This window comes from Solea senegalensis, linkage group LG3 (genome assembly GCF_019176455.1).
Source record: "Solea senegalensis isolate Sse05_10M linkage group LG3, IFAPA_SoseM_1, whole genome shotgun sequence".
Classification (NCBI taxonomy): Eukaryota; Metazoa; Chordata; class Actinopteri; order Pleuronectiformes; family Soleidae; genus Solea; species Solea senegalensis.
Genome location: NC_058023.1, coordinates 10,564,769 through 10,592,419, shown reverse-complemented (window position 1 = coordinate 10,592,419; position 27,651 = coordinate 10,564,769). Strand labels below are relative to the sequence as shown.

The 27,651-nt window shown below is 38.0% G+C and overlaps 4 protein-coding genes across 4 annotated transcripts; 3 read left to right on the top strand and 1 right to left on the bottom strand.

The window, feature by feature from the left end:
* Positions 1-302: 302 nt before the first annotated feature.
* Positions 303-6,047, top strand: fis1 (fission, mitochondrial 1). Its single transcript, XM_044021639.1, has 5 exons — positions 303-385; positions 1,255-1,387; positions 4,341-4,417; positions 5,566-5,671; positions 5,751-6,047. The coding sequence occupies exons 1-5, from the start codon at positions 341-343 to the stop codon at positions 5,852-5,854; spliced, it is 465 nt and encodes a 154-aa protein (XP_043877574.1). The 5' UTR covers positions 303-340; the 3' UTR covers positions 5,855-6,047.
* Positions 6,048-12,196: 6,149 nt separating this feature from the next.
* On the top strand, positions 12,197-15,460 carry cldn15a (claudin 15a). Its single transcript, XM_044020795.1, has 5 exons — positions 12,197-12,587; positions 12,847-13,011; positions 13,777-13,858; positions 13,943-14,050; positions 14,844-15,460. The coding sequence occupies exons 1-5, from the start codon at positions 12,371-12,373 to the stop codon at positions 14,938-14,940; spliced, it is 669 nt and encodes a 222-aa protein (XP_043876730.1). The 5' UTR covers positions 12,197-12,370; the 3' UTR covers positions 14,941-15,460.
* Positions 15,461-16,712: 1,252 nt separating this feature from the next.
* dnajc3b (DnaJ (Hsp40) homolog, subfamily C, member 3b) lies at positions 16,713-25,299 on the top strand. The gene is made up of 12 exons (XM_044021812.1): positions 16,713-17,166; positions 18,697-18,807; positions 18,978-19,102; positions 19,232-19,306; positions 19,424-19,567; positions 20,425-20,606; positions 20,700-20,819; positions 21,178-21,283; positions 21,910-22,030; positions 23,028-23,160; positions 23,284-23,432; positions 23,859-25,299. Exons 1-12 carry the CDS (start codon positions 17,082-17,084, stop codon positions 24,002-24,004), a joined length of 1,497 nt encoding a protein of 498 aa, XP_043877747.1. The 5' UTR covers positions 16,713-17,081; the 3' UTR covers positions 24,005-25,299.
* Positions 25,300-25,342: 43 nt separating this feature from the next.
* On the bottom strand, positions 25,343-27,040 carry naa38 (N-alpha-acetyltransferase 38, NatC auxiliary subunit). Its single transcript, XM_044021813.1, has 3 exons — positions 26,954-27,040; positions 26,258-26,435; positions 25,343-26,079 (listed from the first exon to the last, which is right to left on the bottom strand). The coding sequence occupies exons 1-3, from the start codon at positions 26,990-26,992 to the stop codon at positions 25,955-25,957; spliced, it is 342 nt and encodes a 113-aa protein (XP_043877748.1). The 5' UTR covers positions 26,993-27,040; the 3' UTR covers positions 25,343-25,954.
* Between the last annotated feature and the right edge of the window lie 611 nt (positions 27,041-27,651).

Here is a 27,651-nt window from a genome sequence, read left to right as displayed (position 1 = left end):
TTTATTAAGTATATCTTCTTTTCCTTTAGGGGTTGCCACAAGCAGAAGCCACATATTGTTACTATTATTGGTAGTAGTAATAGTAGTAGTAGTAGTAGGTTAAAACAGATGGCATTACCTATAGATCAAAGAACAACTTGATATAAAAGGACAAAGCTTTGACCTGCTTTTCAGGAGTAGTTATGAACAGTGAAAAACACCTTAAGTTCGAACTGTAGAGGGCAGAATCACGCCTCGCAGTGTACAGCCTGCCGGAAATTGTTATTAGAAGAAGAAGACAGCCACAACGATGATGTCACGTGTGAAAAAGTGGGTGGGTCTTCCTTCTGTATCCGGAAACATGGAGGCGGTTGTGAGTGATATCGTCGCTCCTGAGGACCTTTCTGTAAGTTTTCACTTTACTAAACCCTTTTCACTTTCATCAACGTACACTTAAACACGCGACACACCTCAGCTCAGGCCCCCGCGACATCTACGCAGTGTGTAAATGCGGGTAAATGTAACGAAAGACGTGTCGCGACATAATGGGTAGCTAATGCTAGTGGTCATGTTTACGTCAAAATGCTAATTACATCATGCAGCATATGACGTACTTTAAAAACCGAGCTGCTCGAACGAATATAGTGCAGAGCACTGAGGTCGACAACTCGGTAGCTCCCTTGTACCTGACTAAAACCTCGAGGGCACAGAGCCCCAGTCTTTAATAACCTATTTATTTGCTTTGACTTTTGACTAACAGTTGAGCTTGCTTATTTATTATTATTTTATTGAGTCTTAGTGTTTCTTCCCTATTTTTATGTGCTGTTTCCAGTGCTGTTTTTTTTTTTTTTATGAACTTGACCTTGGTGTAAAATATACTGCAATCCTCTGTGTTTATTGAATATGACACTGAATTAAACACAATTAAGGTCTATGGTTTCAACACCAGAACTTGAAGTGACACCCGTGCTGTTGTCAAGTCTCATTTAGATCATTGTAATACGATTTTTTTATGTGTTTTAATAAAACTGCTGTTGCCTGTCTTCTGTTGACTTTTTTTTTAGCTCGAGGTGAATGACTCCTCACTGATTGTTCTTATTCAGTGTCTATTTACACTGGTTCTCAAAATCTCAGTAAAACTTTACTGAGTACACTTTTTATGTCTGCATTTTATTTGGCACTTTGTGATTTTTGTCTGTGAAAAGTGCTATAGAAATAAACTTTGCTTGCTTGCTTAAGCTTTCTAATGGAGTACATTTGATTTTGTTGTGACAGAAATTTGAGAAGAAATACAACAGTGAGCTGGCAAAGGGAGCCGTCTCTAAAGAAACCAAGTTTGAATTTGCTTGGTGCCTGATCCGGAGTAAATTCTCACATGAGATCAAGAAGGGCATTGCACTGTTGGAAGGTAAGTCAAACAAAATGTATGCATGAATACACTTGTTTATTTTCAAAGCTAACAAAAATGAATATCTAATTGAAACAAGGGCTGCACAATATCTCTTCATACACCTGACAAAACCTGTGACGCTGTTGCAGACAAGTTGACCAAGTTTTTCTTTTAAAAAGCTTCCTGTAATAGAATCCCTGACTGTTAAAATCAAAGGTGAACTCATTGAACAGGAAACCAAGGTGAAGTATTTAGTGATAATTTAGATGCTACGTTCTCAGTCACGTGAAAAAGATCTGCAAAACAATTAAAACTAACTTGAAATGTGTCTTGAAATGATAAGAAACTGCTTGACAATTGACTGTACCTTGGTATTTCTAAATTCAATGATACTGTCACATCTGTCTTATGGGCTGACTGTCTGGTCTTAGTCCAAACAGGCTGTAGTTCAGCCCCCAACCCTTTACAATCGTGGATAGAAAACAATTATGGTATCATCATTGTCACATTTTAACTAAATATAAGATCTTGAGTGTTGTTAATCTTGTCTATAAATGCTTAAATCCCTTCGCTCTCCAAATTTTTGTAAAGGTTGTAAACACATCCAGAGAATACAGAGCTGCAGCAGATCCACTAGAGCAGCATCAAGTGGAAACCGTAAAATCCGATTCTGCAAAATATCTTTTGTTCAAAGGAGCAACATCTTGGAACTTGCAACCTGATCTTTTGAAAGCAGCTGCAAACTTCACAATTTTTAACAGCACTATCAAATTCTGGTTGCAGTCTAGTCCTCAAATGTAATGTTTTTAAATTAGTCTTTTATTATATGTTTTATACTGAAGTCCCACCTATGTTCCCAGCTAGCCTCGCGTTTTTAGGATTGTTAAGTCTTTTTAACTGATCTACAGTTCAGCATGCCTCTTCCTGTGACGGCTCTCTGACCAATCTGTAGCCGGCAGTCTGGTGACGTCACACATAGTATCACCTCAGCTCGCTTGGAACCTCGCCAGAGCAGGTACTAAAAAAAAGTAGCAGGTACCAAATATAGCTAGTGGAAACGCAAAATAACCGCGTTGAGGCGAGTTGAGTCAAGCTGAGTCAAGCCAGTGGAAACACGCCAGTCAGTCATGCTGTCAACTTCTGTCATAAAAGCCCTTCTAGGAGCAAGTATCGCTAAGAAACATGTCTGTTAGCAGTACTGTCTTTGTTACTATATTATAATATGTCTGCAATATTAAAAAAACTGAATAGGCTAAAGTGTTTAGTGTGACCATAACTTACACTTGAACAACTGTGGGACTCTTTTTGTCCTAAATGTGATGGAACCAGGTTTATTCAAGACATGCATATGCATGTTGTGTGACTTGAACTCATTTGAATTTTGTTGCCATTTTAAAATACTTGAAAGTTGGTTTCGAACTTTACAACCGCATCATTACATTCCAAATGCCAAAGATCACAGAATTTGACCAGCATTAAGTCATATACTGCATCAGTGAGGCCAGAAATCGGCAAACAAACTGGATAGTAAACATGTTGTATGCAAGCTGTTGTAAAGGAATCTCTGCCATTCCTTCTGGGAAAAGTGTTTGTTGGTTGGTTTTATGGTTTTATTTTGCAGCATTGGAGCAATTCCAAAGATGTGCCTAGTGTCAAGGGAGGTCACACTAAAGACTTTTCTTCTTCTTCTTACTATGCGCCTACTACACATTTCCTGTATTTTTTGGTTGTAGCTTGGATAAGTATGTGTTTATTTTTCGCAAGTCAAATCGCAATATTCAACAACACTATTGCATCTGTTCCTAACATTGTGCAGCCTTAAATCTTTAGGTGATAATAATGGTTGTCCTGTTTTTTTACACAGCCTTTAATATGTTTGTGTGTTTTTGTGTTGTATGTATTTAACATGTCAGCCACCATTCACCGCAGTTCATGATGCAAGAGTTCACAAATCAAAACTGTTGAAATTGGTCGATCTCAAATATTATCACAATGAATGTCACGTAACTAGAACCAGCCCATTGTGGTTCTGAAGCCTACAGAAAACATTTCACAAGTCTGAGTCATTCAAAGCAGTTATATGTGTGTTTGTACAATGCACAAACATTATATTGATACATATTGACCTTTGGTTATATTGCTACTGAAGAAAATTCGATTGTGGTAGTTATAGTCAGTGAATTGTTGCCCTAGTTCATATCTATGATAAGTTAAAATTGTGTGAAAATATTTACTATGAAGGTCTTTTAACTATTGGTACTATTACTTTATTATTACTATATTACTACTACAACAAATCCAAATATTTGAATTTCAGAAACGGTGTTTGATCTATTCATAACTTGTATATTTAGTTTATCCTTAACATTTCCAACAATGATTTAAACTTCAAGCACATAGTCCATTTTACTGTATGTGGTGTCTGATAACGCTGTCCTCCAGGATACAAATGTGGCAAGATGTCAGTGAATACAACTAAACGTTAGTGAAAAACACTTTGAATGCATTCTTTTTCTGGCTTCTCCCTTTACTAAGCGCCACAGTGAATCATCTGCCAAATACATATTGTTCTGGTTTAACAAATAAGAACACGGGTAAATGTCATGAAGTGCACCCTGAGAAATGATTATCCCGGGCCATAATAATGAATTGGACAGTACCGGCCCACTTCAAGCACTGGCTGTTTACAATATTTGATCATGTATAATCCAGTCTAATAATCACTCACTCTAACTCCACATGAGGGTCACAGCGCCACATATAGAGACAAAAGCCATTTACTCTCACTCTCACACCTACGATCAATTTATGGTCTGACCTAATCGTCTAATATTCAAATAATATTTTTGTTTCAAATGTTCTTCCCTACTAATGGTCAGGCAAACCTCACATCAGGTTTTAATTTAAAAAAAAAAAAAAAATAAATAAAAAAATAATTGTGGTCTGAATACATTGTTGTTTCTTTTTTTAGAGCTTGTTCAAAAGGCATCAAAGGACGACTCGCGGGACTTCCTGTTCTACCTCGCAGTGGCCAACTACAGACTCAAAGTTAGTGTTGCTCTTAAACTGATGACATTGTGGGTTTCCTGGCTAAAATCATGTGATGTTATTTGAATCTTGACCTTTACACATTTGTGTTAATTCAGTCAGTATGTTTATGTGGGGTAAGAAAAAAAATCGACTAATTGTGTTTGTCCATGTAAAACTGTCCCATTGAAATTGTACTAAATTAAATATTATTTAATTTAACTTATTTCTTATTCTATACACAGACTATTGCACTTTTATACTGACAAGAAGACAGAATTTATGCTTATAGATTTAAATGTTTTGAAGCTAATGGATAGTAGAAAGACATGGAATGGTGCTCAATGTGTTACCAACTAGAGCTGCAACTAACGATTATTTGCACAATCGATTAATCTGTTGATAATTTCCTGATTAACCGAGTAATCGTTTGGTCCAGAAAATGTCAGAAAATGTTAATCAGTGTTTATCAAACCTGGACATGATAATGTTCTCAAATGTCATAATGTCAAATGATTCAGTTTTAATGATGTCTTTGTTAGGTAGAGCAAAGAAACCAGAACATATTCACATTTAAGAAGCTGAAACAATATGAAATCTTGTTTTAATAATGAAAAGAGCTTCGAACCCATTAATCCATTATCAATGGATAAATTAATCCATTATCAATGGATTAATACCTCGTTCTTGCTCCACGTCTGACCACGAGCATGTGCATATGTTTTGGTTGTGTTTACCCACAATGCCCTGGGTTTTAGTCCGCTTCCTGCATTTGGTTCACTTGAAGAGAACCGAGACCTACGTTTTTAGACGGACCAGTGTTCGCTTCTTTGGTGCGTATCAGAGTTCGGTTGCGTATTCACACCTCCCCAAACGAACCAGACTTTCTGAGAAAACAAACAAGGGTTCGATTAAGAAGGGCTGGTGTGAATGCATCCGACAGCGTGCAGGGCCAGTGGACCAGGATTGAGAAACTGGGTTAAAGGTGGTATATTGCCGCCTACCATCGCCAAAGGATACACTTACTTCAATTAAGCGTTTTCCTGCTCGTGCTCGTATACTGGGATAAGGAGAGTAGTCCAATTTTAACAAAATCATTTCATCACTCATGAAAACATACAGACTGTCTTGAATTCACATTGGTTTTAGTACTGTTTTTTTCCCCTCAGGACTATGAAAAAGCCCTGAAATACATCCGGACTCTCCTTAAGAACGAGCCGGGGAACAAACAGGCTCAGGAGCTGGAGAAACTCATCGATAAAGCGTTAAAAAAAGGTCAAATGTTTTTATTACACCTGATTTGTAATTTTGTTTACACACGTTTTCATCCTAACGTTCATATTTTGTCATTTAGATGGCTTGGTTGGCATGGCGATCGTCGGGGGAATCGGCCTCGGCGTGGCCGGTATTGCAGGACTCATTGGTTTGGCCGTGTCAAAGGGAGCTGCCAAATCCTAAAGTGGACATGAGATGATGTGTTTTTATTTTGCTGGACTCATACACTGACTCTTTTCTGCATAAAAATATAATAAGTTAAGTAATGAGAACTTGGAAGGATATAACATTATGGTTTGATGTGCCAGTGATTAACCTGTTTCCAGATTTAACAGGGTTGAAATTCACAATTCATTAAATATTATTTTGCTCCTCACAGGCTGTCGCATGGCGCTTTTGTAATACATGTGTAAATAAATTAGAATAGACAAAAGTGCAGTGCAGTTCATGTCATTCTGTCATTAACACTGACATTAACATTTTATATAACTGAAATATTTGTAAGAAATCAGGAGTGGTTCTGTGTCGATCTTTTTCATTACTTTTGATTTAAACAATGGTAAAGGGAAGTGTCGGCCGTGCAGGAGAAAGTGTGGCTTGTTATGATAAAAGGAAGAGATTCTTTTGAGAGAAGTGCTGCTGCGAGACCAGTTCTTTCTTTTCAATTACACCAAATACATCTTAAGGTTAAGGGAAGCCAAGAACTTACTGGACATTAATACCTTTAATATGCAGCATTTAAAAATGTCAAATATGTATCTGTCGTGCACTTATTAAATAAAAGAAATGATTTTGACCTGGGAAAATGTTTTAATGCTACGTAATTGTGTTGTGTTTTTAATTGTTAAATAATAATGTGCATGTCAGTGTGTAACATTTAGGAGGGTTTTCACTCTTTCATACAGCTTTATCTTCCACATGAGGGTCACGGGGCCTCTGTTATAGCCACTGTATATACCGAGGCTATAAGAATGTGCAATATAGAGTGTCATGACCCAAATTCTCCTTTAAATACCAGAAGAGTGACATCTTTTCTGTTTTGTGAAGGCCACCGTAGTTGCTTGAGGAGCACGAACAGAAGACAGGTCAGGTCATGGATGTCTTATTATTAATACATCTTATATTATGTCTAATCACTAATTGTTTAATCTTTACTGTGCAATAGTAGGTTATGGAAATAAATAAAGTGTCTAGAGTTGCTTAAGGTGGTTAGTCATGCTTTACACTTGACATAAATACCTACAAAGTGTTGGGACATCAAATAAAGTCTGTATTAATTGGTTGTAAAAAAAAAAAGTGCTTAAGGAGATTCCATCTAATCTGTTGCAAAAGACTGTTTTTTTCCATCTTCCTAACTCTGCAACTGATCGATTTTATCTGAGTTATTTTAATAAGAACCTTTTTATTGATAGAGCAAAATCCAGTATACGATCCTTTTCTTATCACCATCATTTATTGACTCTGGTAAATATGTGCCTGAGCTTCGATGGACATTGTGGAAGAGCAGGTATTATTAACATTATGTGTTTGTTTGCAGTCTTCAGAAAAGTCATTCCTAAAGTGTGGATTGTTGCCTCCTGGTGGGCAGTGGAGTTACTGCAGTTGGGCTATGTGAGGTCATAAAAAAGGTTTAATTTTTCAGTTTGGAAATTATGCTTTGTACTCTAAGATGTTTAACTTTTTATTCATGATGATGATAATAATAATAATAATAATAATAACAATGCATGTCTGGGTGCTACTACTACAACTATGGGGTGTTTACGATCATCACTCGGACTATCTGAAACTGAATTCAAGATATCTAAAAGGACAATATAGATGTCTTCCATTGAGGATAACTAAAGACATCTTGAACTGAATTTTGACGAGTCATACTGGCATATTAACTGAAACTGCATTTAGACATATCTACGATTCAGTTTTGGGTATCTGCAACTGAATTGCAGATAGCAAAAGCGACGTCATTCTGAAGATGTATAAACAGAATAGCAGATATCTGAAACTGTAGTTTTGATTAGTATAAACTGGCGCTGCAGATATATCAGTACTGAATATCCTGTCCGCTGATTAAATGTTAAAAACTGCTTGCTCTACACAGTATTTAAGAATCGAACAGTACATTGTGTATAACTGATTTACTGTGAACCAAATGTGACATGTGCATCCATCTATCCATCCATTTTCTACCGCTTTTTACAGTAAAAGAAGCAACATTTCTGTTTCTGTACATGTAATGTAGTGTACTGCATTTCTACAGTACAGTATAACCCTTTGCAACACCCACAGGAGACCAAAGTGCTTTACAAAATAATATCCGATATCTATATCAAAAACTCATTTATCATTTATGAGCGTATGAAGCTGTTAACAACACATTTGTGCTCCCACAAATAAGAATAAATAAACAGCCCAAACATGACTTGGCTAAAATGTTTTTTCTGATTTTTATTGACATTTTGACTGATTTTTGGATTGTACCAAAATTGGACCGATACTGATACTGACCGATACTGATTCCAATCCCTACTTAGGGGTTACCAAGTAGAAACACAGCTTATTCGAAATGTTCCTATACTGTATATTCTTTTAAATTAAAATGGACTCATAATTCAGTTTGGATGTGCAGATATTTCTGCCTGTTAATGAAAAAAGGAGGTCGTCAATTTTCCCGAAAAAGGGGCCACGGCATTTTGACAGGTTTGGCTGACTGAGCCGTGGAAAACGTGCCAAGTTCACTCGCTGCCTCGCTTCACATCTTGAACCCCGGGGGAAGAGATTGAAGTCAGCAGCATATTTTTTTACGATGGGACGGCTTATTGAGACTATCAGTTGTGTGGCGTTATCAGCCTCGTGGGGTGTTACTCATTAACCCACCTGTCAGGACCGAAACTCACCAGGGACATATCAGTGAAAACAGTCGTCTCGTGTGGTGTGAAAGAGGTGATCGAGTGGGTAAACGCAAACATGAAAGCGGGTACAAGTCCCAAAAGGTGGATCTCTTGTGTACAGACGAGTTCTATGTAAACTGGTTTAAAAAAAAACAAAAAGAAGCTGACTTCTTTCCGCTCTCAGATGAACACGTTTAGCATCAATGACTCATCGATATGTTTCAGACACAAGGGCCAACGTTCATTGACGGCCCACTTGTTTTAACACGACTGGGAGATATTAATGTGTAATCACCATAAAGAAAGGGAACACATCTCTGAACAGTGTGTATTACATCCTGTATAAATGTCACAGCACTTTGAAGTTACTGTATAATCCAGTGGAACAGCAGTTCATTGTCTGTCACAACATATTTCTGTGGGCAGTAAACTTTCTCACACAATTACGTGAAGTTAATGTGCACATAAGATTTCTTACTGCCATTTATTACTTCTCTCCTTCTGCCTAATGTTGTGATTACGCTTAATGTCATTTGCGGGGAAAACCAACATCCTGGACTTTTCATTTTCTGCAGAGAAAAAATGATGTTTTAGGTTGTTTCCATGCGTTAATCTCTCATGCAACCTTTTAAAAACCTTCATCTCCCGTGAAAATATTCCCCAAAACCGCTATTTCATACATACTAATCTTGTATGTCAAGGTTTACACTCAGTTTTGAACCCTTTCAATCAATAGATTCAAGGTTCAGCCATCACTGGAAAAAGAAAATTGACAAAGTTGTAAATTACATCACTGGGTAAACCTAAATGAATTAAATTAAGCAGGTTTTCTTAGTTTAACTGACTTTCTTTAGTCCAGTTACTTTAAAATAGCTTTGAATAAAGTGGTTCTTCTTATTCAGTTTTAATTCAAACTAAAGAAGCACATTTTACTTTGAGTTACTTTGAATTAAAACTATTTTATTTTTTCAAATGACGTTATTTTACTAATATAACTGAAAGCTGTGGACTTCTGTTGTATTTTATTGCTCATTCTGCTCCAGGGAACAGCTTTAATGGCTTTAAAAGAGTTGCATTTTAAATTGTTTTATAAACTCAGGAACACATCATACCATACCATAATAAAGTAAAAACAACACATGGCACATATGATGGTCTTAAAGTCTTGCTTTTGTAACTCAACCAGCATAAACAGACTAACTTCTTAATGTTGTTATCTGTGTCTTCCATGAAGCGGGGTGAAAGAGCTTTTCCTTGAGAGCACATGAAGCACATGTTGCCTTCACAGGTATCACTTCAGAAATATCATAAAAATCAGTTTTTGTCTTTGTAGACAAACCTAATTTATCAATCTAAAACACACAAACTCATCAGCGAGCGATGCTCGGCTAAGTGAGCTGTAAAAACAAACGAGGAGCTTTGCGAACCGCGCAGCCATAAAAATGAGGGGTTTATGGACGAGAGATGGAGCTTTGCTTTAATGAACAGATGGAACCATCACGGCTGCCCCTCTTACTTTCTTAATTATTGTTTTTCTTAATCAAGTTATGAAAATTCATGCAGTATTTCTTTTTCGCTTTGGGATAAAAAGGTGAAAATGTATAATTTCAGTGGATTTATTTACACACTTGACTCAAAGACTTAACAGCAAGTTAAACATAACAACCAAAACTGTCAGAAGCATTAATTGTTTAGATATAAGAACCCAGGAACTTTTACTTGTTCATATCAGGATGTTTCAGTCTTTATTCAAAACAACAAAAGAAATCTGGCCCCTTCGAAACAAAAACACCTCTTTTCATAACAGTACATGAGCTTCTGTCTTTTCTTATCGCGGACAAATAAAACATTTCCATGATAACGCTCTGTGTGATTCTAATTATCAGCAAATGTTCTCAGTTCCGCTTTATTGTGGATGAACCCTGCATCGATGTCTGGAAGCTTATTCTTGACCTTTATGAGTTCATTGGTGCACAGACCTGTTCACCTCGGCAGAGTCGATGGCTTTTGTCTGAAATGTGGGTGAGGATTTTGTCTCCTATTCTCATTATCAGTGAGGCAAACTCAGTGTGGCCTGGATTTGGCAACTCTGACCCAGCAGCTATCAGCAGGATTATTCATGGAGACACACAAACACAGGCAACATAGTAACAATAATAACTCGCGCCCCCATGTAAGCATACCCCACGCAACCCACTCAAAAATGACCACAAAGCCATGGATATAATAATTTAAAAAAATGTATACTAATAATAATAATCTGAAGGATAACAATAGGTTCCTCGCACAAATTTGTGCCATTAGCCATTCCGGCCCCTGCCATTTGTGGCTCGGGCCCTACGAATAATAATAATAATGATTAGGATTTATATAGCATGTTTAAAAACATGTTACAAAACCCTTATGACATGGAACGTAAAAGGACAATAAGCAGCAAGGATAGAGTGTTAATAATAGTGCGATTGTGCAAAATGACTCAGCAGAAAACCAGTGGCCTGTTGCTTCTGATTTTAGTTTTAGTTATTTTATTAGTATTTTTTAACTAAAGTTATTCTCCATTCGTTATGCATTGAGTAAGACATATAAATAACCCACAACATCGGCAAAAAAACAAAAAAAACAAATTGAAACAAAATCATCAGACACTTTTCATGTTGTGGCTATTTAGTGTGACTTTTGGTGCTTCAATTAAAACCCAGTGAAGTGCTGACAACTTTCCAAATATTATAAAGTGGCAGGTGTGGCGCCGGGTGACGCTGACCTTGTGTCTTGTGGCCTTGAGCTTTTATGAAATAATAGGTGTGCTTGGCTGTGTCCAGACTGCAGGTGATGTGCTGTTGGCACTTCAGTATGAAATCTTTCCTATATATATATGTGTGTATATATATATATATATATATATATATGTATGTATATACATATAGCATCCTAAAAATGTTGCTTTTTTACACATTAGATATATATATATATATATATACTGTATGTCTGTATATATATATATACATATATATATATAGGTATATATTTAGGATGCTCAAACACATAAGAAAGACCAAAATCATTGATTTCATATTATCTTACAAGGCTGGCTATAGCAGGCCGATTAATGTGATATGTGTTTTGAATTGTGAAGAAAGGATTTGAATAAAAGCGTGTCTAATGAACACACACACACAGTCGCAGTGTCATCAGGAGCAACACATGAGCGACCATTGGACCCTGAACCGATAAACACCTGTTCAGTTTCAGGGGTGTAAAATGCAAAAAAAAAAAAAAAAAGTGTGCGTGTGTGTGTGTTTACCTCTCAAGGACCTTTTCTGGCATAAACACTGACCTTGTCAGGACCCATGGAGACCAAAACCTGGTCCTAATGAGGCAGAACCCTAATTTTGAGGGACTGATTCAGTTTAGGGTTAAGATTTGAATTGTGGTTCGGTTAAAGTTCAGGGTTTGGCATCAAGTACTGTTTAAGGTTCGAGATAATGCTGTGCTTTGGCCGTCCACATGAATGGAAATCGATCCAGTGTCCTAAGACGAATAGCTGTGCGTGTGTGTGTGTGTGCGTGTGTGTGAGGGGGTGGAGAGACAGCAAGTCATATAAATGATTATACATATCTGCAGAGCTGCACACATCTCACAGACGTCTCACACACACTCCCACACTTTCTCTCTCTCTGTCTCTGTCTCACACACACACTCAGACACTTCTTTGACTTTCACCTTCATCATCACGTTGTTGTTGAATTCTGCAACTTGAGGAAAAAAATCTGGATACACTTTTGCTCCACTGCTGGACCAAGGAGAGTGAATGGATCCGATCGTGGAAGTGGTGGCTTTGGTTTTGGGCTTCGTCGGGTGGGTGATGGTGGGGGTGACACTGCCGAACCGTTACTGGAGAACCTCCACCGTGGACGGGAACGTCATCACGACCTCCACCATCTACGAGAACCTGTGGATGTCATGTGCAACAGATTCCACTGGGGTTCATAACTGCAGGGAGTTCCCTTCACTGCTTGCTTTAAGTGGTACGGTGACAGAAAACACTGTTATTTCATTTCCAAATGCAATTTTAATTTTACATTTTAAGATTATTTTGTTTTTAATTTTGACTATTGACTATGATCTATTAGAGATGAAATTAACTGGAAAGGGTGGTGTGACTATGAGTGAAGAAGCACACGTTAAACAATTGAATATTTTAAATGTTTAAAGTGTATAATGGTTGGACAAAAATGGAAAAAGATGGTGACCCTCGTGGCTGTTTATTTATTTCCACACCTCCAGGTTACATCCAGGCGTCTCGTGCCTTGATGATCACAGCAATAGTGTTGGGCACCTTTGGACTGGTGGCAGCCCTGATAGGAGTGCAGTGTTCTAAGGCAGGAGGAGAAAACAATGTTCTCAAAGGGAGGATCGCTGGCACTGCTGGAGTCTTATTCATACTTCAAGGTAATGATCGATCAAATAAAAGAACTTTCAACTTCAAAAGAGAAAAAAGGAAAATGAGTGAGGCTGAATTTGAAGTTATGAAAACAGTTTTTATTCATGACCCTGGACAAAAATGACAGTTTAGTTCCCAAAGTGTGAGCTCTGGCCCTCTAGTGGGATGTGAGGTTACTGCAGGTGGGCCACAGGGGTCATGAATATATATATATAATTTTCTTATTTTCAGTTTCTTAATTACTCTTGAAATAAAAATAAAAGTGTAATTGAATCCAAGATACACTCAGTCAGTGATTCCCTAGTGTTTTGGTCATTAGTCCCACAGTTCAGTTCAAATGCATGCAAATATATGGTTTCCATTTATTTCCAAAGGACAAAAATGATTGAATTTTTTATATTTATACGTATATATCTATATTTCAAAAAGTATAAGTAGCAGGGGGGATGAATATGTCCCAAATAAGCCACACATATTGATGTATGAATTGTTGAAATTTGCATCAAAAACATGGTGTGGGAGGTGGCCATGCAACAGGAAACAGTAGCCGGGAATACTGAGTCAGCATTCCCAGCAGCAAAGTAAATCCAACAATTTTGGTGGGAGTTAGAAGATTTGTAAAATTGTAAAACTGGCCCTGACATTAAATGTAGGAATGGCTGCAGATAATAAATAATGAGTACTTTTTGCTGCACATTTATTGGATCTATATGTAAAACTACATTAAACACTGTTTTGTATTGATTAAAGAATACATTTGTCTCTCTCAACAGGGTTGTGCACAATGGTGTCAGTGTCCTGGTACGCCTTCAATATCACTCAGGAGTTCTTTGACCCATTCTATCCTGGGACAAGGTAAGACATGAGCAGTAGCTGATTAATGACATATGACATGAGTGTTGGCTGACTGACTGACTGCACTTTGGTGTGTTATTACAGGTATGAACTAGGAGAAGCTCTTTACATCGGCTGGTGCTCTGCTGTGCTCGCCATCGCAGGAGGAGCCTGCCTCACCTGCTCCTGCAAAGTGGGAACACAGGAGAAATAGTAAGTTCAGTTAAAGATTGTTCAAAATAGAAAAGTTTTATAACTCGTTCTTCTGACCAAGTATAGGGATGACTCTATGTTATGTTTTTGTGTCCAATACTGAAACACTGATACCTGTTAGATGTTATCCTGGGCATAAAAAAAATCTATCTATGAACATTTATTTATCATTAAAAACGTGTGTTTGGTCCGTTTTTATATTGGTGACCCTTGAATATACAGTTAAATCACGCTAATTATTAATTGATTATATATGGTAGAGCTAAAATAGCTAATAGTGCTAACAGCTGCTATACAGGCCTGTTGGACAGAGGTGTGCACACATATTTCAGGGGGAAGGGGCGCAAGTGACAAAAGGAGTACCCTCTCACAACTTCTATGACAACCAAAGTTTCAATTTATATTCATTTCCATAACCCTATACTCATGTATGTTTGAAATAGTATATGACCCAGCAAGTTACTTCAGAATTACTGTGTAAAGAAATTACAGAAATTACAACTCAGATGCAATTTTTGGGGGCATTATTCAATATTGATCAGAAAAGAAAAAATGAATGAAAATGTCTTTAAAGCTGTCCTTTAAAGCTGCTTTCATTTGACCTCATGGAGGTGCAAATCATTGCTGCAGTGTTTGTTTTGTTTTGCTGTTGCTTGTAAATGGCTTGAACTCCTGGGTTTGGCACCCCCTACTGGTATAATTAAAAACGACATACTGCTGTGCAAAGGGCCCATGAACTATCTCCTCTGTTTCCACTGCCATTTTGGTTTAACGTCCCCTTTTCTCTCTGCAGCCCTTTGCCTTATCAAACCAGAGGAACTGTATATTCTGGAGCTGCTCCGACCAGAAGCGTGGCTGCCAGCACGTACGGCAGAAATGCGTACGTTTGAGCAAACGATTAAAAGCAGAGCTGTGTCCCTCAGGTCCATGAACACGTCTCCGTGTGCCACGTCTAAAAGCGTTCGTTTTGCGTCCATGACTGTGTGGAGACGCTGAACGCAACACAGCACCACTGAACTGTATATAACCACATTATTAAGTGTGAATTCTGTGAGAACGTTCGCATCAAAATGAGACCGCGTTGTTGTAAAAGTTGTACAAAGTCGAGCCACATATCCCTGTTTGAATGCACAACCACACTCGATGCTTCCGGTGATTTTATTTATGCTCCTGTGATGATGTTTGGCGTGAACATGTTTCCATATTGTCACTTGTTTGTTGAATCACTTTATTGATCTGCATAGACACTTCTAGACATTCGTAAGGGCAAGGCAAAACGTGTGATAATTCAAATATTTACATTTGTAGTTTTATACTGTTTTATATAGTGAGCACCTGTGTTAGATGGTAGATGTAAGTTGTTTTGATTGTGTTTTCTTATTTTTTTATTCACGATTGTGCACAATAAAATGTGTCCTGCTTAACATGTCTGTGTGGTTTTTCCACAAACAAATTACAGCCACAATTGCATACCTGGCATCACAGAAGGGGAACTAAAATGACAAACAGACAAAAATATAACTAAATAACATTAACAAAAATAAAAAATATTCAGAAATTGTATTTTTTGCGCTTGAAAAATACACTTATTTTGACTAATGAATATAATATTTCTGCAAAGGGGAGTGGATCAGTGTCCAAAGTATCAACACAACTGAAATGAAGTCTAACCTTATAACATTATCAGTGTCAATATTGATATTGATGACTGTGGCCCTGATAAGACCTGACTATTTAGAATTAACCCACCATTTGTTTTTGTTGTGCTTTTTAAAAGTACTTACACTTCAGCTCTTTGTAACTTTGTCATCTCTAAAGTCTTGTCTGATGCAGTAAAGATACCGGGAGATAAAGGTTAAAGTGCATCATAATATTAGTGTGATAACCCCACTTAAAAGGGTACATAGATTGTGTTTTATTATAACATAAATAGGCCATGCATCAAAGCCACAGTGATAAAGACCTGCTCTATTTAAAGAAAAGTGTGCTGTTTTTGTTTTCATGACTTTACACTTTAATCTAGATAAGAGGAAAACATGTATTTGTGCTCATATGGGCAGTTATTATGGATAGTCATTATTTAGTTTCACATGTCCACAATTGATATCTACAACTAAATATCATTTGTCACAATTCCAGTTCATTATACTATGACAGATACTGTAACTATGATGTTTCGACTGCTAGGTCAAAACTTGATTTAAGACATCTTAAAAGACCAATGTAGATTTCTTTAATTGAGGCAAATGGGCCGGAATGGGCCCTCTGTACAGACGCCAGTTTGACAAATCACAGGAGGAAAAGCCCAGGTGTAAATAATCAAATTAACGAGTATTCAGTATTCAGCCTTAGATGTAATAGAAACTGTTTCATAAGAGTTAAAAGTCATGATGAATATTTATATCTGTAATATATCTGTAATCCATGCTGAGACCGGCTATTACATGTTAAACCTGCCTGGCATCGTTTTGGCAGCTTGCAGATGTCACAGGAGTGGAGTCACACTTAAAATAATCTGACCAGTGAGAGAAGCCCACGTTTACTGACCAACCCGGAAGTGCGTTGTGCGGACCAATCGCTGGAATGTTAGTCAGAAAAAAAAGGTGTGTGTGTGTATGTATGTGTGTGGGGGGCGGGGGGAATAAAAGGTTTTATTTTACAAAGTGTACAGGTCACCATCTGTTCATCCATCCATCATGGCGTTACGTAAATGTATTTTACGTCAACGTAAATCCCAGATATCGCTACCTTAGTTTTTAAGGCGCTGAACTGTTATTTTATTTTTTCAGGGGGTGGTGGGAGTGGAGGAACCTTTCAGCGGCGTGTCATATTTCCACACGGAGCGCTGTGACAGAGGGATCATAAATACACAGTTGTTGCTGTCCGTTTTGGTTTGACTGAGAGGAAACGATGAGTATTTAATACAGAAAAAATATCGTTTTCAATGAAACGAATCGACATTTTCGCTGGACGTGAAAGCAGAAGCGTTAAGTTCGCTGGTTCCGGTGTCACAGAGTGAGTGGGTTCGGTCATGGAGTCTTGTCGGCGGACGGGACTCAGTGGGGTCCTATGTTCCCTGTCACTGCTGTGTGTCATCCTGGACATCCAGCTAGACGGTAAGACTGCTCTTAAGACCTAAATCGTCCTTTTATAAGGACGTCTGGGGATGTTCTCTGCTTGTTTGTTGTTTGTAGCTGTCAAAAGTTTCCCAAACTGTGACAGAATGTTAGCTTAACAAGGTTAAATGATATCCCGGCCTTCCAAAATAAAAGCCCCTGCTGCCTCGTCTCTGTTTTAGTGTATAACTAAAATAACTTGTCAGTAAAATCTGAACAGCTTCATGAGGTGTTTGCCTATCAAGCAATGTTAGAAAAATAATAAATAATAACGAAATAAATATTCAACATAATATTCACCTCAAAGGCTATATGTAATGTACGTTATACAAATAGAAGACTACTCAATATCAATGCTTGGGATGGGAATGGGTATCGTTCAGCATTGGTCAGTATCTGTCTAATACTGGTCAAAATCACTGGATTGGATATCGGACAGATAAAAATGCAAAATCTGATACAATCCAAAAATCCCTTGTATCATAGCATGCTTCACTATGCACACACACATTTTAGTTGAGTCAGGTTTGGGCTGTTTATTTCTTCTTTTTGGGAGAACAATATTTGTTACACAGTTGGAGAATTATGTCTTTGAAATGACTCAGAACATGTGTTGTTAACAGCTTCATAAGTTCATAAATGGTCTAAAATTAAGGTATCAGACTAATATCGGTATTGGTCGACACCCGCGTTTGTGATAACAGTATCAGACACAAAAAGTTGTGTCGTTCCATTTCTAATAAATACACGCGTTAATTTAGTTAGTGTTTCTTTGCTGGATCAAAAATATCATGTCTCAGCTCTGGTGATGATCAATATCATTGTAAATGTATCCAATATCTGAGGCAATGTATGTATGCATTTTTATAATTTGCATTGCATTGTTTCATGTGATTTTGTTTTCAAATGATAAATAATTTAGCCCTGATAAAAAACTTAAACTACGAAAAAAGTTATGCTAATTTTGTACTCTGTAGTAGTTTTGTGTATCTTAATGACAATAATAATCATTTGGGGTAATTTTGGTTTGATCGGTCGTCTCTGGAGTGGAAAGTAAATCTAGCTGCGTCGTATTGAAGGTGTGAAAAATAAAAATAGTCCCTGTGATAAACTAGCATCACATCCAGGGGGATTAGAAATACTTAAAGATGCGTCATTGTCCTTCATGGAGTGTGTGACCATAGTTGCCTGACTACCAAAATGTAATTGTTGGTGATCTGATATTTTATCCAGGTAATTACCAATATTACAAATCTTGAAAACATTTGTGGCCATGTCATACAGCCCTATTTTCAGTTAATATACAAAATATAAGAAAGTTGAGTCACAAGTTAGTAGGTATGACTCACCTGTTTTATAGTGTGTGTATTCTCACTCTGTGTGATTCTGGTGAGGCCAGATTGTGATCTCTCGCAGGTAGGCAGACAGACATACTAAATTAACCACATTATGGTCTGCAGCTGTGGTTTTCTTGCACACTCATTGTCAGTGATATATTTCCAACGAGACTCAAGCAGTTTTATGTTACAGGTGTCTTGGGGGCAACACATGTGGAGATCGAGCACCACTTGGAAATGGGCCGCAAACTTCTGGCAGCCGGTCAGCTGGCTGAAGCCTTGTCCCACTATCACTCTGCTGTGGGTAAGATTACACATGCTGACCTGTCCTGCAGAGACACACACATGTGTCTTTATTTTCACCGTCTGGTTGTCATTTTCAAACAGTATCTGTGCCCTAATTCACACTGACTCTGCTCTTTGGTATTCTTACAAAATAGAAATGATGTTAAAAGTGTTCCTGTTATTTTCCAGAGGGAGACTCTAAGAATTATTTAACCTACTACAAGCGAGCTGCGGTCTTCCTCGCCATGGGAAAATCCAAATCTGCCCTGCCAGACCTGACCAGAGCCATCCAGCTCAAGCCTGACTTTCTGGCAGTAAGCTCCAGAATATTTCTGTATTACCTCTAAATGTTGTCTTCATGTATGCATATCATGTTTCTCTCTTTTGCTCTGTCACACCTCCTTTATTTGTCTTCCCATTCTTTCATATTCCTCCATTTTCAGGCCAGACTGCAGAGAGGGAATATCCTGCTGAAGCAGGGCAACATGCAGGAGGCCAGGGAGGACTTTGAAGCAGTGGTCAGTTCAGTGATTTGCTACTACTTTTGCTGTCCAACATCACTGCTTCTTTCATTTTAGTGTCTTGCCAGAAAACAAAAATCACATTGTCAATGGAGAAACTGACCCGTTTTTCAGCTTCAACGCTCTCCAGAGCACGAAGAAGCTCTCAACCAGCTAATGAAAGCAAATGAGCTGGAGGACCTGCAGGAGGAGGCTCACGCTGCGTACCACCAAGGAGACTACAGCACGACCATCACTTTGCTGGAGAGAGTCATAGAGGTGTGTGTCAGCTGCAGCTGCGTGGGGTCTGATAGTAACGTCCTCTGACATTAACCAAACAATATCTGTGTGTGCTCTATGATGTAGTTTTAAATGATCTTTCAATGGGACAAGAATAAAAAGGGACAAAATGACAATGACAGTAACAATAGCAAAAATAAGACAAGCAAGCAAATGGGATAATTAATACAATTTAAAAAAAAACAAAATCACAAATTCTGTACTCAAACACAGAAGTCCTTGTTCTTTGCGCAAGAATCACTTACAGTATATTTGCTTTGGCAGCAAAGGAAGTCAAAAAGACTAAGTAGGTGTAATATTTAATCTTACACAACTTCATTTCTATTGACAAACAATCATCTAATAACATGATTTCCCTTTAATGAGTGACTTGATGTCAAAAGAAGATTATAATATAGAATTAAAACATTAGGAAGAAATAAAGAGCTATACAAAAACACTTAATATGAGAAAATTACACAGTTCACACAAATTTGAGTAAGCCTATCAGCTCCACACAACTGTCTCTGTGTTTCCCAGTATAGTAGAGTTTTGTTTTGTGTCTGTGGAGACACAGAGGGATGCATTTTATAGGTTAACAAATTGGCCCCAGTTCTCTGAAAGATGCGTGTGGTCGTGAGATTCTAAAACAAATGTGAGAAAGAACAGTTGGACCGAGAGTCGTTCCATTCAGAGAGCTCTGCAGGCTTGTCTGAGGTGTGGGGTAAGTCTGGGGGTTCGAGACCCTAGCTGTGTTTTGGCGACAGATGTCATGCACTGGAGTTTTAACAGCTGAGGAAAATGCTGTTTTTCCCTCTTCTCAAAGTTGAATCCATTTGCACGTCATCATTCTTCAGATCTCTCCCTGGGATCCTGAGTCGCGGGAGCTTCGTGCAGAATGCTACATCCGAATGGGCGATCCACAGAAAGCCATCCAGGATCTGACACCGACAACGAGACTGCGCAACGACAACCGCGCTGCCTTCCTGAAACTCAGCACGCTGCACTACAGCCTCGGAGAACACCACGAGTCGCTCAAGTGAGCATCGTTGATGGAATAAACAAAGTTGTGCAGAATAGCTTGTTTTCTCAGTGCTCAGCAGGTGTTGTTTTTTTTTTTTTCTCTGTGCAGTCACATCCGGGAGTGTCTCAAGCTCGACCAGGATGATAAAGAGTGTTTCAGTCACTACAAGCAGGTGAAAAAGCTCAGTAAGCAGCTGGACTCAGCAGAAGAGCTCATTCAGGTGGAAAGGTCAGTACTGCTGCCTAGAGGTATTTTTGTTCCCAGAAACTTGATAAATGAAGCTAAGTCAGTAAAACATGTTATTTGTTTTGTTTTCTAATGACTTGATCATGTATTTAATATTTAGTTTTTACATTCTTTTAATTGAAAATACTGTATATAATTGCACTGTAGGTTGGAGAGACAGAACATTAGCCATCAGCTGTTATGATTTCTGAAAAGGCATCAGTCATAGAAAACCAAAAATGCTGATCGTCTCCTGCTGCCCTTCTCTTCCGTACATTATGATAACTTAACTGTGAACATCTCTTCTTTGATCATGTGATTGAATTATTGCATTTGTCTGACACTCTCTGCCGTCACTTAGGTTTCAGGAGGCCATTGATAAGTATGAGTCGGTCATGAAAACAGAACCCAATGTTGTTTTCTACACAAACCTGGCTAAAGAGAGGATCTGCTTCTGCCTCGTCAAGGTGAGTGAGAAAATGAGAACCTTTGTTTGCACATTTAAAGGAGATGTAAATTATGCCTGTAATCTCAGTTCACAAAACACAAAAAGGGTCAAGTAGGTTTCTGGATTTAACAAAATACGGAAATGTGTTTATAGCCAGCGTTACACTGTGTTCATGCATCTAAACTGTCCATTTTATTTTTTATAAATATTGAACCTGTGTGTTTAATTTTCACATGTCAGTAGCAGTGAAAAGTGAAAGTGAAAGTGACAGGTGAAAGTGCGTCTTTAGAGCAGCAGCGGAGAATTGATGAGATGACAGGGTGACAATAACAGACCGAAATAAAATAAAAATGTAGGCGTAAGGATTTTAGTTTTGTGCCTCTCCCTGTGTTTGCATGGGTTATCTCCGGGTTTTCCAGTTTCCTCCCACAGTCTAAAAACATGTAACTTAGGCAAATTAACTGTAGGTGTTAATGTGAGAATGAATGGTTGTTGTGGTCTCTATTTGGCCCTGTGATGTACTGGTGACCTGTCCGGGGTGCTTTCGCCCTTTGTCAGCTGGGATTGGCACCAGTGTTGAGGATAAAGTGGTAGAAGATGATTGAATGAATGAATGAATGATCCTGTGCCTCTTGCCATTATTAGCTCAAACTGGCCCAGGAGGCGATCGATGTGTGTTCAGAGGCTCATCAACGAACCCCTCGCAACACGAACGTCCTCCGAGACCGAGCTGAGGCGTATATCCTCAATCAGGACTACGAGAAAGGTAATGACACTAAGAAGAGATTTCACAGTGCGTGGAATGTATTTTTAGACCATACACACCACGTTTTATACCATGTGTTCCATGGTTTAACATATTGTATTAAAAATGATGAGAAAATGTAAACATGGAAGACAAATTGAACTAACCATGGACGCAAACGTAGCTCAGGCTAGCCATTGTCAGCTATTGCTGGCAAAAGCAGTCAATAAAAACACTCCACATGGTATTTTGTGCACACAAAAACAGTGTAACATGTCAATGAATACAAATTAAACAATACTATGTGCACGACCGATTTACTGTAAAAAAAAAAATACAACAGTGCTATTAACTGTAAAGGTAGTAGTGTTTGTATGGTGTATGAGTTTGCTCTGAGTTGTTTATGTTATAATTGATATTGTGTTTGAATTGAACATCATTCTTTTCATTCAATAACATAAGTCTTTTCATTGCTTTTAAAGTCAACCCGTTTCATTTTTACTATTACCTCAACTAACTATAAAAGACGTAGCAGTGTTTGTATCGTGGAAACCATCTCAGAATCCAGTGTCAGGATTAATGGGGTCGGTGAGGGTTGCCAAGCTTTTGTTCCGTATTTGAAAGATAAAAGACATGAACAGAAATGGAACACACTTTGTTCCTTATTCTTGATAATGAAGTCAGTGCAAAGCTATATGTAATGAAGAATTATACATTAGCCCAGAAGGTTGTGTGTTTTGTATGAGGGAAAATAAAATCCTCATCCTGCAGTCAGGCCCTCTCCATCTGTCTGTCAATCATTACTATCAAACAGAAAATGGGCACTTTTAATTGGTGGTCCGATTCACTGGGAGTGCAATGAGTGTAAAGTGCAATATGTAAACAGTAACTGAGCAGAGAGTGGGATTGTTTTTGTTCATTTCAGCCCCACCCCCGTTCTTACACTTACACAAAAAAAAGGGAAACAAGCCTTTAATTGTAATATTAAATATCTGCTCTTTTTATATCTGTCTTTCAGCGGTAGAGGACTACCAGGAGGCCAGAGAGTTTGATAGTGAAAATGGTGATATCAGAGATGGACTGGAACGAGCACAGAAAATGCTCAAAATCTCCCGTAAGAGAGACTACTACAAGATCCTTGGTGTCAGCAGGTAAAAATTTACGGCTTGCTTCTTCCAGCCTGTTTTAAAACTAAACACATCCACCCATCAGGTGTGCTTCACCCCTTAGTTCTTAACACGTCGACTTATTCTCACCAATGATGTTTTTCTTAGGAATGCCAACAAGCAGGAGATCATCAAAGCGTACAGGAAGCTAGCACAACAGTGGCATCCAGACAACTTCCAGTCCGAGACAGAAAAGAAGGAAGCGGAAAAGAGATTTATCGACATTGCGTCCGCCAAAGAAGTCCTAACCGACCCAGGTCAGGAGCGAAATGAGTCACACACTAGGGCTGACACTTCATATGATTCAATTAAAAACAAAGAAGTACAGAGTTTATCGTTAAGTATATAATATCATTGTGTTTGAATTGACTGATTTTGACTAAAATAATATAAAACGCTGTTCGTTCCTTTTAAAGGTTATCAACTTTTTAAATTTTTTTTAAAATGTTTACTATTGTAAGAAGCAAAATGAGACACATCTGTGAGCAACAGAACTAATGGACTATAAAAATGTTCCTCCAGAGTTGAGCAATTTTGATGAATATTGACATGAAATTTAAGGAGGTTGAATTGGCTTAAAGTGTGACACAGATATATCCAATTTAAACCTCACGTTAAACAGTGCTTTAACTTTCGCCATCTTATTTTGTGCCTCTCTAACTCCGCCCTGTTTGTATTGTCAGAAATGAGGCAGAAGTTCGACGCTGGCGAGGATCCTCTGGACCCAGAGAACCAGCAGGGTGGAGGTGGAGGACAGCAGGGCTGGCCTTTCAACTTCAATCCCTTCGAGTCTGGGGGCAGCTTTCATTTCAAGTTCCAGTACAACTAGACAAACTAGGACAAGCTCAACAGGAGGGGCGGGTAGTGAGAGGTGGGTGGGGACAATTTTGGATCTGATGGGACATTGGGAGAACGATCTGGTGGATTTATGGAAAAGTCTTCCTCCAGAACTTCAAACTGGACACAGTTTTGTGGGGACTTTTTTTTTTTTCCGCACTGTGTCTGGACAGCAGAGGCTGAAGCTATTTTAAAGAAAGAACTGGGACTTTTTAACATAAAACAAAGGACCTAATGACTTTTGGCTCCTGTCAAATTTACTTGTTGCTCTGCCAGAAAAAGAAAAATGAAACTGTGTCAGCATTTCAGATCATAGAAACAGAAAGCTGATTGGTTAAAACGTCATTGGATGTCTACGCTCAGTAACCACTTTCCTTTTGTGCCATTTCTTTTTTTATGCAGTAGCTCCTCCTGGGACATTTCATGGACGTTTTCATCAAAGTATTCTGTTGACTGATTTTGGTTTATAGTTTTCACCATGTCAAAGCAATTCTCCTATAGAAAACCAAAATGTTTGTATTTAATGACATTAGGAACCTCTATGTTCATTTGAAATGGGTGAGACTTTAGCACCATTACATTAAATTTGTGGGTTTAAATGTTTGGAACCTTTCTGGATCTTAAATCCTTACAGTAGCTCCGTGATTGTTTTTTGTAAAGTTACCTACTTGGAATATAGTGTGTTTTAAATCTCAACGGGCTGTGCTATATGATCCAGCTGCAAACATTGATGTAACCTATTTTTTTCAAAGCTGTTTAAAACACAATTTGACTATTTATTGCACAAATATGGCAACTGGTGACTGAGTTTACAACTGTGTTTTTTTTTTTGTCCCTCTCCACCTTTTAACTCATTTCAAAGTATCTCTTTGAAAACTTGCACTTTTTTCCCCATTTAAAAAATCACTCCGTGTTCCCTACTCTTGTGCGGTGCTTAAACTGTGGAGTTGGATATTTGTCCACCTGGTTGCACTGAGGCAGAAAGTCAAAAGTGTAATCCAAGTACAATTTTGCAAATGAGGAAAACAGTTTGACTATACTTTGACATTCTTCTTAAGATTTTACTTTTTTTATGAGGACAATTTAAGTTATTTTTTCAATATCTTAAGGAAATGACTGTAACTGCTTGATTGTATGAGCCAATGTGACAAGATTTTTGCATTTAAAACTAACTGAGTGGGACTGTTTCTGGTGCTTTCTAGGTTTTGTGCGGTTAGCGGCATCAATTTTTCTGTTGCCAAACTGAATCAGCTAACATCCTCACCTGTAATAAAAATATTGAAACAAGACTGATATTCTGAGACATGATAAAGGGAGGATAGAAGTGATGGTAGTTTCAAGTCACAAATACAGCAATTTATTTTGTAACATAAACACATTTACTGTACATGAAGCACCATTTCCACATAAATCCACAAAGCTGCTGTTTTCTTTAAACTGCAGTGCAAAACCTACAGTGATTGTTTTCATTGTCAGTGTTATTAATCTGCCTGTTTGATCTTAATTAACAGAAATTATGTAACATTATTTGTATGCTGCTTCCTTCATTTAATATAAGGCTCTGTCGAGCAACACTATCAGGCCTGCAGCAGAGCAAGGGTGGGTGTGGTCAAGAGGAGCTATTTTTAACTGAACTATTTTTTAAGTAGTAGAATTCAATTCTGAAAGTTTTAGGGGAACGCTTCTTAGCATATTTAATCATAACGAGACACAACTATATTTAGAAGTTATGCACTACAGTTGTACACATGTACTGTGACATACAGCTGTGACAAGAAATGGATGCTTCTTTGATTGTTTAAGTTTAGAATCCTGACACAGGAGTTCTGCATCTCAAAAGGCTGGACAACTTGATAAAATCCACCATGAAGATGTCCATCTTTCCCACAGCCTCACGATAGGCTCAGTTAGAGTCAGTCACATCATAGCTAATTGAGCTTCATCAGTGATTCACTTCAAATCCTTGTGTGTCCTCCAGACTGTCCGCCTCCACCTCAATGGACACCACATGGTGACCAGGGATCATGGCCAGGCCCAGAACCCTTGGTTCACCCTGAGAGAATGTGTCTGCAGGCAAAGCAAGACCAAGAACCTCCAGCTCAATTATTCAGGTAACAAGTTTTTCACTGGTCGTTACAAAGACAGGTAATATATACACTGAATGTTGACATGCACAGTATATAAATATGCTTTCTTATTCTCACACATCTCACTTTGTTTTGTGTTACATTTTAGATTAATTTACCTGTAGATTTGAGGAATTCCTGAGCTGAGCCAAGGATGACATTACAGTCCCGGTCTGTGCAGAGGAAGAGCCCCACCAGAGTCCGTCCATCGGTCATGCGAATCCTCATGTTCTTATTCAGGAGTCCCTCTAGTTTCTGTCTGGCCAGGGAGGAGGACGACGACACATCAGGCTGCTCCTGAACATCCACGGACAGGTAACTCAAATAACACTGCACTTCATTTCACTTCACAACGTTCACTTGTCTGATAAGCTCCATAACATATATATATGCCATCCATTAGTATTCGTCTTTTCCTTCATCGTGGCTTAATAACTGTACATTTCACGCATTTAGTCCACTCCTTAAAGAATTAAGGTTATCTCATTTATATATTCTTTAGATTCAATACACTGGATGTTTCGCTCCTGATCAGGTCCAACATTAACAAATTAATCTGCTGAAGACGCCTATTACTTTCATACACATTATCTGAGTTAACTGTTAGGTCTTGTAAATCCAGGCGAATGCTACACATGTTTAACAAGTGTTTTTAGCAGTGGCACAAGCTAATTCGTTAGCCACTGGCTAGTGTTACATTGCGACTTAAGCCTTCATAATGACGAGACAGAATTCAAGCAAATCGTTTCTCTTTTCTAAATAGTTAAATAGTAATGTTAAAATGATTTTTGGAAAATAATTATCATAATACATACGTGACTCGAAGGACCATTCTCCTCAATCGTTGTCGCCATAGCTGCTACTGCTTCGCCTACATTTGTTTACGGAAGACATTCACTGACGGACCAGCCAAACCGGAAACCGCATATTCCTAACGGAACAACCGTCCAGTAAAGTTGATCAAGTTGATGTTGTAACTATAAATTTAAATTTTATTTATCGTCGACGTGGACACCATGTTTGAGGCAAAAGAAGAATTTGAAAATTGAAAAAGGACATTTTCAAACGTGAGTATTAACTGCTAAATCAGGTACTTCTTTTCTAACCGTCTTTTAGCATTTTGCTAAACAGCGACCACAGGTGGTAATAACAAGATAATTAGTTTCCGAAGAACTACTTTCACGCTGTCAACAACCCGAGTTTCATCAGATTTTCATGTGTTGTTTAGAACATGGTGTGTAACATGTGTTTAATTGGTAATCACTTACAACTAGTGTTATTCATTTTGCTATCTATATTTGTTGCTTACTTAAACCTTGGATAATATCAAAGTTAAAACAACAAAGTTCCTATGTTGTATTTGTCTACATACTTTCCCAGTTTTGTGGAGGCTTCATTCAGGACTATGAGAATAAGCAAGCTGATTTGAAAGATTTTAATTTCTGTTAAAGTTCTTCCACTTCCACTTCCAATTTCTTCAATATTGTTGTAACAACTCAGATGACTCTGATTA

Coding starts and splice junctions, on each gene's coding strand:
- fis1 (XM_044021639.1), top strand. CDS start 341: ATGGAGGCGGTTGTGAGTGATATCGTCGCTCCTGAGGACCTTTCT. Junction 386..1,254: donor TCGCTCCTGAGGACCTTTCT/GTAAGTTTTCAC, acceptor TTGTTGTGACAG/AAATTTGAGAAGAAATACAA. Junction 5,672..5,750: donor CGATAAAGCGTTAAAAAAAG/GTCAAATGTTTT, acceptor TTTGTCATTTAG/ATGGCTTGGTTGGCATGGCG.
- cldn15a (XM_044020795.1), top strand. CDS start 12,371: ATGGATCCGATCGTGGAAGTGGTGGCTTTGGTTTTGGGCTTCGTCGGG. Junction 12,588..12,846: donor TTCACTGCTTGCTTTAAGTG/GTACGGTGACAG, acceptor CCACACCTCCAG/GTTACATCCAGGCGTCTCGT. Junction 14,051..14,843: donor GTGGGAACACAGGAGAAATA/GTAAGTTCAGTT, acceptor TTCTCTCTGCAG/CCCTTTGCCTTATCAAACCA.
- dnajc3b (XM_044021812.1), top strand. CDS start 17,082: ATGGAGTCTTGTCGGCGGACGGGACTCAGTGGGGTCCTATGTTCCCTG. Junction 18,808..18,977: donor CCACTATCACTCTGCTGTGG/GTAAGATTACAC, acceptor GTTATTTTCCAG/AGGGAGACTCTAAGAATTAT. Junction 21,284..21,909: donor TCTGCTTCTGCCTCGTCAAG/GTGAGTGAGAAA, acceptor TGCCATTATTAG/CTCAAACTGGCCCAGGAGGC.
- naa38 (XM_044021813.1), bottom strand. CDS start 26,992: ATGGCGACAACGATTGAGGAGAATGGTCCTTCGAGTCAC. Junction 26,436..26,953: donor AGAATGGTCCTTCGAGTCAC/GTATGTATTATG, acceptor GTGGATGTTCAG/GAGCAGCCTGATGTGTCGTC. Junction 26,080..26,257: donor GGAATTCCTCAAATCTACAG/GTAAATTAATCT, acceptor CTTTGCCTGCAG/ACACATTCTCTCAGGGTGAA.